The following is a 16,446-nucleotide window of genomic DNA, read 5'->3' as shown; positions in this document are numbered from 1 at the left end:
TGGTATGCTTTTATAATGTCTTTATGGTATAGCTCAGTTTTTATTACAATACATGCAAACGTAAGGTTTGTCATTTTGTTATTTTATTCTGTTGACAAGGTCATAGGCAGTGATATTATTTGATATTCATATTGAGTTGTAATCACTACAACAGAACATAAAGCATATATGCGTTTAAACATTTTTTAAAGGAAAATAAATATTTAAACAGTGTTTAGGGTCTAAATCTTTTAAACTCCGTACACTTCAAGGCTCGTTTAGAACTAAAGTTAGAGTCTGAATACCAGTTAAAAACTGACCCATCTTAAGGCTTTTAATGAGTCATTTGATATGTGTAGTTTGAACGAAACATTTATGTAAGAGAGCTGATCACATATTAAGTCTGGACCTTTCTGGGTCCTTGGGAGTTTTGTAGCTATGTTGTAAGTAATGTTATTACTGTCATTTACATTGTATTACAGATGTTTGAGCAGATGCCCTTGTCCCACTAATTAAGCTGTGAAAGAACTTCCCCTGCCGGCTACATTTACTGGAAGAATAACAGCCCAGTTTTATGCCAGAAATCATCACATATCTTTCAGGCTAAAGCCCCCCACCCCTTTTCCTCGACTAACCACTTTATAACGCGCTGCTACATGAAAATGATCAAATCGGACCAACAGAACTTCAGGGGAACCGGAAATAGTCAAACATTTCCCATAATCCAACGTAACAGCGTGAAGGCGCCTTTTGCGACGCCTGCATGTCAACAAGGAGGAGGATCCGCTTCAAGTTTAACTTCCCATGCATAACTAAAAGAACACGCCGGCTTTGTGGGACACTGCGCTGATTTTTCGATATTCTCCTTAACGGCTTTTATTTTTATTAACCCCCCACATGGCTCCGTTGAGCTTAGTGACTGCTAGCGTTAGCCTGTTGGCTAAGTCCTTCAGTGTCTTGTCCTGCACAAGCTCTCTGGCAAGGTAACGTTAGCTTACTATGCTGCGCTAGCTAGCTGAAGTAGCTAAGTAGCTTCAGCGTGCTCTCCTGGCGCTTTATACTGCAAGTTGGTTTTTCGATTAGTAACATCAAACAGGAAATGTAGGATGTCTCTGTGTTGTGAAGGATTATTTATATTGCAAGTAACTAGCCACCGTGAGATCGCGGTCAGAGATTGAATACATTTCTACAACAGATGCAGCAGCTTTAGCCTCGTAATAGAGTTCGGCTTTGGGAGATTCCGTTAAATTGTCTCTGCATAATATCTTTATTTATACTTGATCTAGGTATAGCAGTGTCCTCCCCACTGCATATGTCAGCACAGTGAGATGTCTGACAACTCAGACCAGTGGTCCTCCAAAGAGACCTCTGAACGGATATATGAGATATGTTCAGCAACAGCAGCCAATCATGACCAGGCAAAACCCAGGTAAGTCTGCTTCAGTCCGCAAGGGATGTGGACCAGCTCAAACTACTTACAAGTGAGCACTATGGATGAAGTATAGTAATGTTGCATTAAGGGGTCATTTCACAGCACATTTCTACATTTTTCTTACTGTTAATGATCATACTTTGATTTTGGGGTGTAGAAATCAAAGCGAATGATATCATCAGGAAGATTGCCCAGCAGTGGAGAATAATGACCCCGGAGCAGAAACAGGTATTTTTACATCCTTTACTTGAAAAATAATATAAACTCTTAGGTGTTTGAGCCTCCCTGTGCCTTTATTGTAGGCTGAGGCAGATCGTCTTTCTAACCGTTTCTCCATATACAGTACATTCGTACTTTAATCGATCTAGCTTTTCCTTAAACCTGACCAGTCTCCTGGAATGATGCTGCCATCACTAGGCTTCATTGTAGGGATGGTATTGGGCAGGTGATGAGCGGTGTCTGGTTTTCTCTCGACATAGTGCTTAGACCAGAAAATCTTGTTTCTAGCCACTCTGCTATAAAGCTCAGGTTGGCGGAGTGCTGCAGTGATGGTTGTCCTTCTGGAACTTTCTCATCTCCATACAAGATCTCTGGATCTTAGTCAGATTGTCAAAGAGGTTCCAGGTCACCTGCCTTACTAAATGGTAAATATAGTCTAAATGGTCTATGGTCTGTCCTTATATAGCGCTGTTCTACCTATTGGCACTCAAAGCACTTTACACTGCTCCTTATTCTCCCATTCACACTCACAATCACACGCACACTCACACACCGATGGGGGAGCTGCTATGCAGCTGGCCAATGCTCACCAGGTTCAGTATCTTGCTCAAGGACACTTCGACATGTAAGGGATTGAAGCCAGGCATTGAACCGACAACTGCAAGATTGGTGGACAACCACTTTACCTTTATGCACCACAGTCCCCTAACGCCCTTCTCCCCCGATTGCTCAGTTTGGGGACCAGCTATTGGAAGAGTCCTGTTTTTGAAAATAATCTTCTATTTGAGAATTGTGGAAGCTAATGTGCTCCTGGAAACCTGCAGTGCAGCATATACAGTGGGGCAAAAAAGTATTTAGCCAGCCACCAATTGTGCAAGTTCTACCGCTTAAAATAATGACAGAGGTCTGTAATTTTCATCATAGGTAAACTTCGACTGTGAGAGACAGAATGTGGGGGGAAAAATCCAAGAAGTCACATCGTAGGATTTTTAAAGAATGTATTTCTAAATTCCTGCGTAAAATAAGTTTTTGGTTAATAACAAACAAGCAAGATTTGTTGCTCTTACAAACCTGTAACTTCTTCTTTAAGAAGCTCTTCGTTACCTGTAGTAATGGCACCTTTTTGAACTTTTTATCTGTATAAAAGACAACTGACCACACACTCAAACAGTCAGACTCCAAACTCCACCATGGCCAAGACCAAAGAGCTGTCGAAGGACACCAGGAGCAAAATTCGGCTGGGAAGAATGAATCTACAATAGGAAGCAGCTTGGTGTAAATCAACTGCGGGAGCACTTATTAGAAATTGGAAGACATACAAGGTCATTGATAATCTCCCTCCATCTGGGGCTCCACGTAAGATCTCATCCCGTGGAGTCAAACTGATCATGAGAACGTTGAGCAAAAATCCCAGAACTACACGGGGACCTGGTGAATGACGTGCAGAGAGCTGGGACCAAAGTAACAAAGGTTACATCAGTAACACACTACGCCGACAGGGAATCAAATCCTGCAGTGCCAGACGTGTCCCCCTGCTTAAGCCAGCACATGTCCAGGCCCGTCTAAAGTTTGCCCGTGACCATGTGGCCGATCCAGAGGAGGATTGGGAGGATGTCTTGTGGTCAGATGAGACCAAAATAGAAATTTTTGGTAACAACTCAACTCGTCGTGTTTGTAGGAAGAAGAATGCTGAGTTGCTTCCCGAGAACAACATACTCACTGTGAAGCATGGGGGAGGAAACATCATGCTTTGGGGCTGTTTTTCTGCAAAGGGGACAGGACGACTGATCCATGTTAAGGAAAGAATGAATGGGGCCATGTATCGTGAGATTTTAAGCAAAAACCTCCTTCGATCAGCGAGAGCATTGAAGATGAGACGTGGCTGTGTCTTCCAGCATGACAATGATCCCAAACACACCGCCCGGGCAACGAAGGAGTGGCTCCGTAAGAAGCATTTCAAGGTCCTGGAGTGGCCTAGTCAGTGTCCAGACCTCAACCCTGTAGAAAATCTGTGGAGGGAGTTAAAAGCCCGTGTTGCCCAGCAACAGCCCCAAAACATCACTGCTCTAGAGGAGATGTGCATGAAAGAATGGGCCAAAATACCAGCTACAGTGTGTGACAACCTGGTGAAGACCTACAGGAGAGTTTGACCTCTGTCATTGTCAACAAAGGTTAAATTACAAAGTATTGAGTCAAACTTTTGTTATTAACCAATTACTTATTTCACGCAGGAATTTATAAATAAATTCTTTAAAAATCCTACGATGTGATTTCTTGGATTTTTTTCCCCCACATTCTGTCTCACAGGTGAAGTTTACCTATGATGAAAATTACAGACCTCTGTCATCATTGTAAGCAGGAGGACTTGCACAATCGGTGGCTGACTAAATACTTTTTTTGCCCCTCTGTATTTTGTAGCCTTCCCAAGATCGATTATTTGCAATAATCCTGTGTCTGAGCTCTGCAGACACTTCCTTTGACTTCATGGCTTTTGCTGTGATTAGGTGTAAAGTCAGCTGTGAGGCCTTCCATAGAGTGATGGTGCCTTTCCAAATTATGTCCAGTTTAATTTAGTATCAAGATAAATGGGAGGCACCTGAGCTTAATTTCAAGTGTTTTTGTTGATGGGATATTATTACATTTTTTAGTTTTGACACATTTACAGAAATTTCTAAATTTTGTTTTCAATTTGTCATTTTGGGATACTGAGTGTAGATTAAGGAGTAAAATAATATTTTATTACCCAGCTCTCTACTATTTTTGACATTGGTTATTCCAGTAAAACCTGAACATTGTAAATCTTAAATTTTGTTTCAATTACTTAAACTCTGTTACACCACAATTTACAGTCAACAGTAATAAAAAGCTGTACTTGCAACACCCTGACAACAGTCAGCAAACAATAATAGTGTATTTGTATAGTATTTCTAAAAAATTATAATAAACGATTGTTTTCACTGGATTTAATCCTGCTTGTCTGAAGGACAACCAGCAACTTTCCAGTTTTTTCAGTCCATGTTTTGACCTGGTTTTTGTTTGATTGTTTTTCTAGCCATTTGAGGAGGCATCTCAGCAAGCAAGAAAGCAGTTTAAGGTGGAGCTCCAGCGTTACCAAGCCCAGCTGACCCCAGCACAGGTCGAGCAAGAAGCTTTGGAGAAGAGGCAGAGAATGGCCAAGAGGAAGGCCATTCGCAAGAAAAGGGTGAGGGTGAAAGCAGTAGGCAAGGACCAAGGGAACCCTGGGGTTCACTTGGGTAATTGTGAAAGCCCCACTCAGCAACCTGAGTGCTAATGGTGTGTGTGTGTGTGTGTGTGTGTGTGTGTGTGTGTGTGTGTGTGTGTGTGTGTGTGTGTGTGTGTGTGTGTGTGTGTGTGTGTGTGTGTGTGTTAACCAGGAGTTAACCAACCTTGGTAAACCCAAACGTCCACGGTCTCCATTCAACATCTTCATGTCAGAGCACTTTGAGGAGGCCAGAGGAACCACCACACAGGTCAGTAACCATGGTGACATGACATGGTAGTAAAGAGTCCGTTGAATCTTCTCTCGACAGTAGGTAGATCCAAGATCTGTGAAAACCCAGACATAAGGCTTTTCTGTCTGCTTCTAACAGCAGGGCTTCATAGAGCACTATGTTTTTAAAAGCTTACATTTATTTATGTAAATCAACATTCACATTGATCAACCCAAAGAAAAGAACAGATGGAGCAGCAGTTGTAGTAAAAGTCTGAGAAAAATATTAAAAGGTTTGGATAAAAAAAGTGTTCCAACATGAGACACACTGTGTTTGAACTTCCTCAGTTTTCTTTCTTTCCTTTCTTTCAACTAATTTCTCCCAATTTTGCCTAAGATCTAAATCTTCTGCTTGTTCAAGACAATTTCACATTGAAGAGAAGATTTTTATAGTTTTGCTCATCATTTACTGTTGTGATGTTCTTGCGGATGTTGATTCAGGCGAAAATGAAGTCACTTTTAGAGGATTGGAGGAATCTTTTCAGCCATCAGAAACAGGTTGGTGAGCACAATCATGTCACTACAAATCCTTTATGTGTGTATTGTGTAGTTCAAAAGCCTACATGCTGCTGTCTCGTGTGTGTTCCTCATCTCAGGTTTACACACAGCTGGCAGAGGATGACAAAATTCGCTACAAGAATGAGATAAAGTCGTGGGAGGACCACATGGTGGAGATTGGGCGAGAAGACCTGATCCGGGAGCAGACCTTGTCTACCAAGAAAAAACTTGCGACTCGAGCTGCCAAGACAGGAACAAAGAAGGCTCAAGCTGCAAATAAGGCCAGTGCCACAGGAAAGTCCAAAACCAACGAGAAGGCAGCAAAAAGTAGCTCGACAAAAACTGTTAGGACTACGAAGAAGACATAGGACGTGTCTATGTACTGAGTCTAAGTGGAACAAGTGTGTTCTTGCCAACTAAAGACAGGAGATCTGATGACCCAGCCCTTTGCTCTGCTTGGTTTTGTTCCTATAACTTAAAAAGCCCCAAAGCTCCCAGTCATTAATGTTTTATGCTCCAAGTTTTCCAGCATTGAAACAAAAACCACAGTGATTTCTGTCCTCAGTGAAAATATTTCGACATGGTACAGAGTGAGCTTTTTCTCAGCCGCTCTACAAACACACATCCTGGCTTTAAGTGTTTGTGGAATCCGTTAGAATTGTCTAAGCTTCCAAAGTGAGTAACCAGAATAAATGTATTGACAAGAGCTTGGTGGTAAAGGGAATTTAAAACTCCTCGAAACTGCTTCTTTGTTTCTGATCGTAATGTGAATTAAAGTTCCCATAACCCTGAGTTTCACAACAGTAATAAAAAAGTTATGTTGCCATCATAATACCAGCCACACTTTTCTATTACAGTACGTTATAGAGTGATAATGTGAAGAATAGGTCTGGTGTTCTGGGTTTTTGTGTTAGCTTGTTCGAATCCCACACTATAGAAGTAAGTTTGTCAGTACTTTTGGTTTCTACACATATGTAGGGTTTTGTGTTTTAAAGGGTTCAGTACATTCCCAACAACAGCTGCTCAAACAGGAGGAAGGATTGGATTTGTTGAGGACTATTTTTAGCAGCAGATTATTCGACATTAGAATTTTTTGGGAAACTAGATGGTGTGTGTGGAATTAGGTCAACTCATGAAAGAACATGACAGCATTGGCTTCCTAATGTTTTTAAAATTTTGGATGTAGCGAAGCACTATGACATGGCAGCTACAGAACCCGAGACTGGACTTTGATGACTGAAAAGAAATTAATAACGGCAGCAAGACTTATCCTCTCTTCTGTGTGGAGCTGCACATGATTACAGCCCTTACAACAGCACACTTTCCATGCAACTTGACTGAATTGTTTGTGTCATTGTATTATTACTGTAGCATAAGCTCATACACAAACTGAAATCCCATTATTTGGAATTTACAAACCTTATCAACTGACATTTGTTTTTATATTGCAAAAGTTCCAAATTCTGCATTGTTCCAGTCAACCATCATCTGGGACACTGTTGGTCTGTTAACACCAAGTGTAAATTTGTTTTTGTCACTGTTTGAGGTTATGCGACCCAAACCGTCCTTTGCTTAATATCTGTTTATAACAATCAGGTCGTCGTGGTCTTAGTTAGCTCACACACTTGTTAATTATGAAGAACATCATTTCTGTATTTCTTTGTATTGCATATTTTCTGAATAAACCTCTACATACACTCTTCTGTAAAAGGATTTTTAATAGTCCCTAAATAAAATAACACGCAAAGCACCGTGTAAAAAATACACCGATCCCCCTAATGTCTATTTTTGCAACATCAATAAACCGTTTACTTCTAATAAAGCAGATGGAAGTTACTTGTCCTATAATATCCTGACTGGTAGAATCGGTGACCTGCGTCATGCTGTTGACACTTCTATATCCTTTTGTGTAACATTTTTAAAAATTATGTTTTGTTGTCACAGTTTGCTTTAATATATTGTTTGAACTACATACACTGATGAGATATTGTATAATCTTCCTTACATCTAAATAAGAATAATGCAATGATATGTAAATAATTTGAAACAATAATAATAATTTTTGATTGTGAATAGGACAAAAACAACATATCGCACATTAAAACGTTTTTCAAAAAATATTGGGTATTTTTTAATTTGATAGCACCAAAGTTTGGACAAAAGAATGTTTACCAGTGAGTTGAATTAACATTTAACTACACTCTTGGAATTGAGGTGACTAATTGGGGCAACTGTGGCGCAGGAATGTAGAGCAGTTGTCCACCAATCTTGCAGTTGATGGTTCAATCCCTGGGTGCTCCAGTCACATGTCAACCCCAACTTAGTTGCTCCTGGTGAGTGTTGGCTCCCCCATCAGTGTCTTTGTGATATTGTAAATAAGAAGCAGTGTAAAGTGCTTTGAGTGCCAATAGGTAGAAAAGCGCTATATAAGTGCAGAACATTTAGTTTTTATCTCCACCATTCCTGCTATAGGAATTCAGCTGGTCAACAGTTTGGGTTCACATTTTTCACGATATAATGCTCCAACTATTTCGACCAGGTGATAGGTCAGGACTGCAAATAGGTCATTTTAGAACCTGGAGACCTCGTCATAAGCCATATGCTGCCATAATATCCACAGAATGTGGTTTAATGTTGTGGTGTGCGGAAATTAAGACCTTTTCTAAGTAAGACGTCTTGTAAGATGTAGGATGGCAGCATATGTTGATCCAAACCTGTGGATATCATTCAGCATTAATTGAGTCATCAAATTTAAAAGAAGCAAATATAAAGAAAATCATATTTCTCAAATTCAACATGTGATATGTTGTCTTTGTAATATTTACAATCAAAAATAGAATATAGAATACTTTCATATTTATACTACACAAAATGGGGGCTTTATAATGTATTTTATTTCCCAGCTCTCTCCTGTTTTTGACATTGGATATTCCAGTAAAACTCTGTTTCACCACTATTTACAGTCACCCTGACAACACTCAGCAGACAATAACTGTGTATTTGTATAGTATTTCTGAAAACTATTACAAACCATTGTATTCACTTGTCCTGCTCGTCTGGAGGACTGAACCAGCAACCTCCCAGTCACAAGCTCTCAGCCGTGAACAAAAAGGACTCTTTATATACAAATGCACTTTATTTAGATGACTTGATCGACCATATCAAAAGTTGACTAAAATGATGAGGAGATCAATGGAGACTTTTAAAACGTTCCTGTCAAATAAAAAGCCTGAAGCATCCAGAAATGAACATACCTCTGCAACCTGGTCTGCGGCAAATATGAAAAGTTTAAATTCCACTGGAAGAAGGAACAACTGCTGTAAAGCTGTGATATGAAGCTAATGCTATAAACAATTTAAAACAGAGACAAAAGAAAGAAAAAACAAGCAGACAAGCATAGGTAGAAATACTACTACAAAATACATGACCTATACTACAAATGCATCATGTACATCATTACAGGAGAAACAGTGTTTGAGCTGTGTGTTTTCTCTGTAGCTTTTAGCCTTGTGGATTTCAGAAAAATTCTGAAAGTTTAAAATGATTCTTCTATTGTCATTCATTTCTGAAATGAATGGGAAGAAAGGAGATATAGCACAACATATGAAAGGTCAGTTATAAAAATAATTACAAACTGTAATAAACATCTGGAACCTCAGTCACTAAGTAACAGGTGGTAATATATGTATGTATGTATGTGGTAAAATGAAAACCTTTGTCTTCCTCCGGACATGGACGTTGTCAGATGTGAACGTCCCCAGTCTCCTGGTTTAAACCAATCTAATCCAATTCTGTGATAAACCAGCTTGTGGCTGTGGTTTTCTTCTGCTGGTGTTCAGACGCACAGTCAATATTGCTACTCTGCTGGTGTATTCGATCCACCATCTAAAAGTGGATAATCTGTGCCCACGTCACCGTTTTATGACCTCGTCCTGGTCCATCATAGGGTATGACACCACATTTATACCACATCACAATTTCCATTTTTCCTCCTCTGACAGTCTCCTCACACCAAAGTGAAACAAAATCCTTCTGACTGGCTGAAGACAAATAAGTTACCATCATGTTTTCACAGAGAAACAATATCAAGAGGTACGTGAGATAGCTGCCTTAGAAAGCTCTAAGCTGAGGTACAGAGATCAGACATCTCTTTGTCCCATCAGATCAAGGTCCTTGTTGCTGCTGTGCTGTAGCTTGTCTCAGTAAAGCCTGGAAGTCAGGGGATAGGACCAGTTTGTGGTGGACATTTCCCAGCACCATCATGTCTCCAGTCCTTCCCTCAGACAGACGCACAGACACCAGTTGCTGCAGAAACACATTGACATTGACAAAGATTGATTGACTTTCCAACCCTGTTAGTACTTACTACCTACACACACTAACACACAATCACACAGGACAACATTTCTTTCCTTTTCCCTCCATACTCCTTCGCCTCCCTTTCCCGATGTTGCCTCATTTGTGCAAAAAACGTGTTTAGATAGATTATGAAGAGAGTAAACCTAACAGCTTGCTCTGTCTATAATAGGTTTACTACATGCACGTCACACACACACACACTGGCAGCACCTGCAGGAAGGAGAATGCAGCCCCTTCAGAGACGTCCATAACAATGTCATCCAGCTTCAGTTCCACCTTTCCTGATTTCCTGATCTGCAGTTTGCCCAGAAACCCTTCAGGAAACTGTGACAACACAGGGCAGCTCTCCTTCACTAGAGACTCCTGGGGAGAAACATACAACCTGTTATTAACTGGCTGACCAGGAGAGAAGCCGCTGTTAAAACTGATTGTCCTTCAGTATTAAGCACCACAAATAAAGTTCTGCAGAGGCACGGAGATACCGCAAGATACATTATTTCAAATTCAGACTGTTGCGAAGTCCATGCATTCACAAAAGAAAGAGGGAGAGACTTCCCAACAGTGTCATAATGAGGAGTAACAAAATATAATATGCAGTGTTCATACTGTTTACTGACTTGTGGTTGTAGAGTCAAAGGTCTCTTTTGTTCAGGCTTGGCTTCCTTCTTCACAGATTTCTCTGCTGTAGTCCCGACAGTATGGTCGACCTTTACAGACACTTTTCCTGGCATACAGTCAGGTAACTGCATGAAGAAGAGCTCCTCTTGGCCAGACAGGCTGAGCTCCTGCAGCAGCTCCACCAGAATTGGCTGATCAGGTTTGGGCAGCTCTGTCCTGCTGTGTCCTGCTCTGCCCCCAGGGTTTTCTGGACCTGCAGCCACATCAGTCACAAACACTTTAACGTAAGAAAGCTCTACAGTAGAGTACTGAATAATCATGGACACAGAGTCTGTCCAAGTTCCATACAATCTCTCCATCATTTATGTCTACAGCCTGAATTTTGTGCTCGTTCACTCAATGCTGAGCTCTGCATCCTCACTGCTTCACTTGTTTAGCCACCTCCTCCACAACATTCAGACTTTGTGTGGCTTGTAAAGGTTTTTGTAAATATCTTCAAGATTATGAAATGTTCTGCCAGAATAGTCTGAGGGTTGTTCCACAGCATCACGGGATCAGTCACCTTGCCAAACTGAAAGCCTATGTCTGCATTCAATGGTTCAACCCCTGTCCTGACTAAAGCAATCCCTTGTTAATCAGTTCCTCTAGAAATTTGAGGTGTTTGGATCATAACATGTTTTGCACAACATAAATAATGTAGTATGACAATGAAGCAATTGTATCTTGAAATATCAAATATTCCCTGAATTCTGTGACACTGCAATCGTTTCCAATCACCCCAACTTTTTTAATTGACCTACGCCCTGTAGTGTCCTTGGACGCTTTGAGTAGAGTGCACCAGACCTTGCTAATGCTTAAAGTAAAAGCTGTGCACAAAGGCAAATGACAGGTCTACAGACAGGGGACAAAAATAGAAGAAATCAGGCCCTCGAGGATTCAAGAACTCCTGGAAGGACTGATTATTACTGTGTCTTGTGTTGAGAGAGTAGGAGCAGCAACAACAGGTGTTTGTTCTTACATGTGGTGGTGGTGAGTGTCTGACTCTTGCTGAAGCTGTTAGACTGACACAGAGGCAGCTGGATGGGTTTCAGCTTGACATCGTTCCTCAGGCCTGGATCATCTATGAACTGTGGGTGCAAAGTACAATCTTAGTTATAACTAGTGATGGGATGGGGGTGCTATTTATAATTATGGATGTCAATATTAATTAAAAGAAGTTCTCTTTTTAATTAATAACTGTAATTGTTGAACAAGAAGAGAGGCCAACAAAATTTGATGTTCAGTAGAAGTGGAGAAGAATTAGCTGAAACTGTATTTCTACTGAACAATGGCTTCAGTTTTTGTCCACACTTCATTAAATTGTCTGTCACTGGGTCAAACTGTCTTTGATGTTTTGGTGGCATCTGAGTTACTGCAAATCACAGCGTGTTGTAGTCAGGGGCAGCTTCCTCAAAGTCAAATATGAACAAGGCATAGTCTTGTTAGAAAAGTAAACGCCGAAATGACAGTCAGGACAAATGGGGGGGGGGGGGGGGGGGGGGGGGGTGGTCTGAAATTATGCTGTGTATCTCATAAATGTCTAAATCTCATGAAATCCAGCTACTGATCATGTAGCATGTATGCATTTGGGATGTTATTTAATTTTCCAAGCCTGTTTTAAACAGTCAGCTCATATGAACAATGAAACAGTGGTTTTACTTCCTCCTGTTCAATATTTAATAATGTTCTTGCAGTGTAAGTGATGGACGACATTATCCATCGTCTAGCTTTCAGTCCTGTCAAGATCAGATCAGACCACATCCCCTCCCAGTTTAAAGCTTTTTAATACTAAATTCCCTGTTTATTGAGAGTACTGTTCAGCCGCTACCAGGAAGTACTCACATCATCCCTCTGGAGTTTGTTGAGTATCTCATCTTCATCCTCCACTGAGTGTTTCCACTCTTTCTTCATCAGTTTACACACAGAAGAGGTGGTAGAGTCACGCAGCTCTGCAGCTTCATGCCAGCCTGATCACAGAGAGTGACTGTGAGCGAAGGACAAAAGCACCTGAACCCAGTGACAGTTTCTGAGAACTGGGTAAAGTTGCTACTGGTCCTAAAGTATAAATTAGTGCTGCAACACACATTATCAATATTCGTCATTGACTTTCATTCATTCTGCTATTGTGACAAAAACCACCTGCAGTCACTGTTGCTGTGGGGGAAAGATACTGTATGTCCACTTCATAGATTTGGAAAAGAACAACACTGCATGGTAACATCTATTTCTTTTTTCCTATGCTACAATGCTCCTATATGCAGTGCTTCTACCTCCCAGCTAGGTCCCCTGGTTTGAGGCCTTTCTGAGTGGAGTTCATGTTGTCTCCATATTCTGTGAGTTTCCTCTGGGTACTCTGAGCTCCTCCCACAGTACAACGACATGCATGTCTTTCGTCTTGATTACTGCAACGCTTTGTTGATGGGGTTACCAGTATCCACCATCAAACCCTTGCAAATGATCCAAAATGCAGCAGCTCACCTCATTTTTAATCAGCCAAAAAAGACCCATGTCACACCAATCTTTAGATCTCTACACTGGCTTCCTGTAGCTGCTCGCATCAAGTTCAAAGCTCTGTCTCTTGCTCACAGGGCGGTTAACTCGACAGCTCCCGCTTACCTCAACTCACTCATTCAAGTCTACAATCCTTAACGCCCGCTGCGGTCTGCCAACGAACGACGTCTGGCGTCCTTTCTGCTCTTTCTCGCACTTGCATCTGTGAACACTTTTCTGACAGGACTTTGCTTTGATGTTTTCTCCTTGCTAGTGGGTTATCGTGCAACTGTAAGGTCTGTCTGTAAGGTTTTTTTTGAGTTTGGATTAATAAGCAGGGCAAGTGGTGTCGTATTGACTTAAAAATCAAAACTTCAAAGCTGGAAATTTTTTACTGTCTTATCTTTTAGTTGATGGACATGTTATAAACACTGTATTGTATGAGTGTAAATGCACAAGTTAAACTTTGAAAATTAAAGAATTTGTGTAAGAGGGACTTACAATAACTGAAAATAAAAACATATTAAAAAGACTTAAACAGTATTACTGTCAGTCAGCAACATTGGTATTGATCCTGATCCTGATCACATCCCTACCTGCACCTTTGGTGAACGGACTTTACTTCCTGTGAACAAGACACAGAAAAGGGAGGTTGTGCACCTGTTTTGCGTAGAGTGTCGGCAGGACCCTGTTCAAAGATGGAGTGGGACTGAATGGTCTGAGGCCTGTCTCTCCTCCTCCCCCTGTTCTCCCTCCTCCTCTCTCTCCTCTCTTTTTTTGGAGCCTGGATCTCTTCTTTTAACCTGGGAAGAATCCGACACGCTGCTTAATTTCAATCACAGCACATGTTCTAGCAGCCCACAACATGTTTCAGTCACTCACTCATCTTTGCTTTTCCTCACAGCGTGGACGTTCGGCTCGAAGGTTTTCTTTGGGCAAAAAGAGAAAAGTGATATTTCTTAATTATTTCTTAAATAAGCTATATTGTGTATTTGATGCTAAATGCTTGTCACTGTTATATGTAACAGCAAATGACTAAATCTTATCTGAGCATTTAGAAATTGAGTTTTAATGTTATGTCAACGAGTGTTTGTGTTTCGCTCACATCGTAACTAACCCATTACCTTGGGTTTTTTGAAGACTCCCCCCAGCGTCAGGTCCCTGCTCCTGAGGGAAGGCAGTCTTCCGGGTGGAGTCGGGGAGGACAAAGCCCTAACATTAGCCCGTGCTAGGAGTGCTCTGCCCGCGCTGAAACCCAGCCCTGCTCCCCCGCTGCTGGCGCCGGGGGAGCCGGGGACCGTTGCTGCATCACCGGCTTCTGTCATTTTATGGCATCGGCCTCCCGTCACTATTAGATGTCACGACGTTCTCCTTAACAGCAAAAAGGTTAAATGTACTACTTTATATCGAAGGCGAAGCTGTTTGCCTCTGCTGGGTGTGTTTTATCCTCCATCTTTCTGTCCCCGTCCAACGGAAGACACTCAACAGAAAACAGAACCGTTAAACGACTTCCGTCTCCCAGTAGTGACCAGACGAGCGCGAGCACAGGGCCAACGACCCACAACTTCAGCTTATCACCGTCCACAAATCAACACAGTTGTGCACGTGAAAAGACGCTATCGCCAGTAGTTAACGCTACATTCCACCTCTGCGCTGCAGAGAATCCTCCCGTGATACCTGCACACAGACACACACACACACCACTTCGTTTTTGACACGTCTCCTGTAACACAGCTGCAGAAAACCAGGACGAACGTTGAACATTTTCTTGGCCCAGTGATAATAATCGCTCAGGTCCGTGTTCGTAGCTTCCTGTCTTCCCCACTGCTCCGCCGTTGTTATTGTTCGGACGGTTCTTCGCACGTGGCGCCAGCAGAGGACGCTGTTTGTCTGATGCGTGACACGGGAATTAACTCCAGGCCAAATATAGTGCATTCAGAAAGTTTTCAGACCCCCTTCACTTTTTTTTCTATTTTGTTGCAGCCTGACATTATTTTTTTTTCATTCACAATCAGTTTACCATAATAACAGAATTTATCAGAATCTATCTATCTATGTAATGAAGCTAAAGTATGTTCTTATCATACTTTTCTTTTTCTTATGTAAATAAAGTGAATCTTTCAAGTCTTTAGCTTTTGGTTTTGTATTCAAAACAGTCACATTGTAAAATCACTAACTGTGATGATTGTGATTGTGTTTAATAAAACAAAATAGCCAGCAATATTAACACTGAGCTCACAGGAGGCTGAACCATATTGATTTTCTTTATTTGCAGAATACAACATCTATCTGTTGAAGACATTTCTACAGCGTCATTACATGTAAATGGTAAATGTTCTGCACTTATATAGCACTTTTCTACCTATTGGCACTCAAAGCGCTTTACACTGCTTCTTATTCACCCATTCACACTCACAATCACACACACAATCACATCCTGATGTATATAATATGCTATGCAACACTGGCAGAGAGCAATTACGTTGGGGTTCAGTGTCTTGCTCAATGGCACATCATGTGACATGTGACCGGATCAAATGTCACTAATTAACTGCAGGATTGGTGGACGGCCGCTCTACCTTCCTGTGCCACAGTCTTTTCATTACTATTCTTTGTCATTGTCATATTAAAAAAGTAAATCAAGTTGAGCAACAGCAAACAGGAACATGCCCCACATATTGACTGTTTAACCAGAATTCTTATCTAGACCCATGAAGTAAACTAAGAATATGTAAGAGTATCAATCTCCAAATCCATTATGCTTTTGTACGTTTCCACACATTACACGAAGTGGCAATGATGAACACAAGTACAAGAAACCCAACTGCTGCTAACAAGCCATTCATCACCTCCATCTGAATATTCTTCTCTGCTCCTGTAGACGGACAGGGAACATAAAGAGGTGAGACAGCAAATCAATATAGAAATCAAACAACAAAACAACACCAAGGCACATTTAACAATCTTTAACAAACTTTACAACAAAAGACTTTCTTTATGGAGGAAAGCAACACTAACCCTTTACACACCAATAAAACTGAGATTTACACCTTTATAACTGTTAGTGTAATACAGCCGTGTGATATCAGGGGTTGAAGACAGTTGATGACTATCAGTTGGCTAGATGAGATCCTCTTAACTTGGCCGTCTAAAACACTGGAGCCCAAATGCATCTCAAATATATTCCCCTTCACCAAAAAATATCACTTTATGATTAATAAATATTCAAAGGTTGGACATGTAATTACTGTAATAATTACTGACAGCTTTTATATATTATCAAAATTACTTTAGCCATATG

The 16,446-nt window shown here is 41.0% G+C and overlaps 2 protein-coding genes across 2 annotated transcripts; one reads left to right on the top strand and one right to left on the bottom strand.

The window, feature by feature from the left end:
* The first annotated feature begins 371 nt into the window (after positions 1-371).
* Positions 372-7,336, top strand: tfam (transcription factor A, mitochondrial). The gene is made up of 7 exons (XM_067510227.1): positions 372-962; positions 1,266-1,408; positions 1,569-1,639; positions 4,683-4,832; positions 5,026-5,121; positions 5,583-5,639; positions 5,738-7,336. Exons 1-7 carry the CDS (start codon positions 877-879, stop codon positions 6,005-6,007), a joined length of 873 nt encoding a protein of 290 aa, XP_067366328.1. The 5' UTR covers positions 372-876; the 3' UTR covers positions 6,008-7,336.
* A 1,166-nt stretch (positions 7,337-8,502) lies between these two features.
* On the bottom strand, positions 8,503-15,012 carry zgc:171971 (uncharacterized protein LOC569690 homolog). The gene is made up of 8 exons (XM_067510225.1): positions 14,270-15,012; positions 14,028-14,074; positions 13,806-13,948; positions 12,498-12,622; positions 11,635-11,743; positions 10,616-10,869; positions 10,209-10,361; positions 8,503-9,944 (listed from the first exon to the last, which is right to left on the bottom strand). Exons 1-8 carry the CDS (start codon positions 14,468-14,470, stop codon positions 9,804-9,806), a joined length of 1,173 nt encoding a protein of 390 aa, XP_067366326.1. The 5' UTR covers positions 14,471-15,012; the 3' UTR covers positions 8,503-9,803.
* Positions 15,013-16,446: the final 1,434 nt, after the last annotated feature.

Source organism: Channa argus, chromosome 7 (genome assembly GCF_033026475.1).
Source record: "Channa argus isolate prfri chromosome 7, Channa argus male v1.0, whole genome shotgun sequence".
NCBI classification, from domain to species: Eukaryota; Metazoa; Chordata; class Actinopteri; order Anabantiformes; family Channidae; genus Channa; species Channa argus.
This window is presented reverse-complemented; position numbering and strand designations above follow the sequence as displayed.

Excerpts from the sequence above, each read along its gene's own strand:
- zgc:171971 (XM_067510225.1), bottom strand. The coding sequence starts at position 14,470 with ATGACAGAAGCCGGTGATGCAGCAACGGTCCCCGGCTCCCCCGGCGCC. Across the intron at positions 14,075-14,269 it reads GAGTCTTCAAAAAACCCAAG|AAAACCTTCGAGCCGAACGT; the intron begins GTAATGGGTTAG and ends TTTTGCCCAAAG. Across the intron at positions 9,945-10,208 it reads CTGCATTCTCCTTCCTGCAG|CAACTGGTGTCTGTGCGTCT; the intron begins GTGCTGCCAGTG and ends GTGTTTCTGCAG.
- tfam (XM_067510227.1), top strand. The coding sequence starts at position 877 with ATGGCTCCGTTGAGCTTAGTGACTGCTAGCGTTAGCCTGTTGGCTAAG. Across the intron at positions 4,833-5,025 it reads AGGCCATTCGCAAGAAAAGG|GAGTTAACCAACCTTGGTAA; the intron begins GTGAGGGTGAAA and ends TGTGTTAACCAG. Across the intron at positions 5,640-5,737 it reads TTTTCAGCCATCAGAAACAG|GTTTACACACAGCTGGCAGA; the intron begins GTTGGTGAGCAC and ends TCCTCATCTCAG.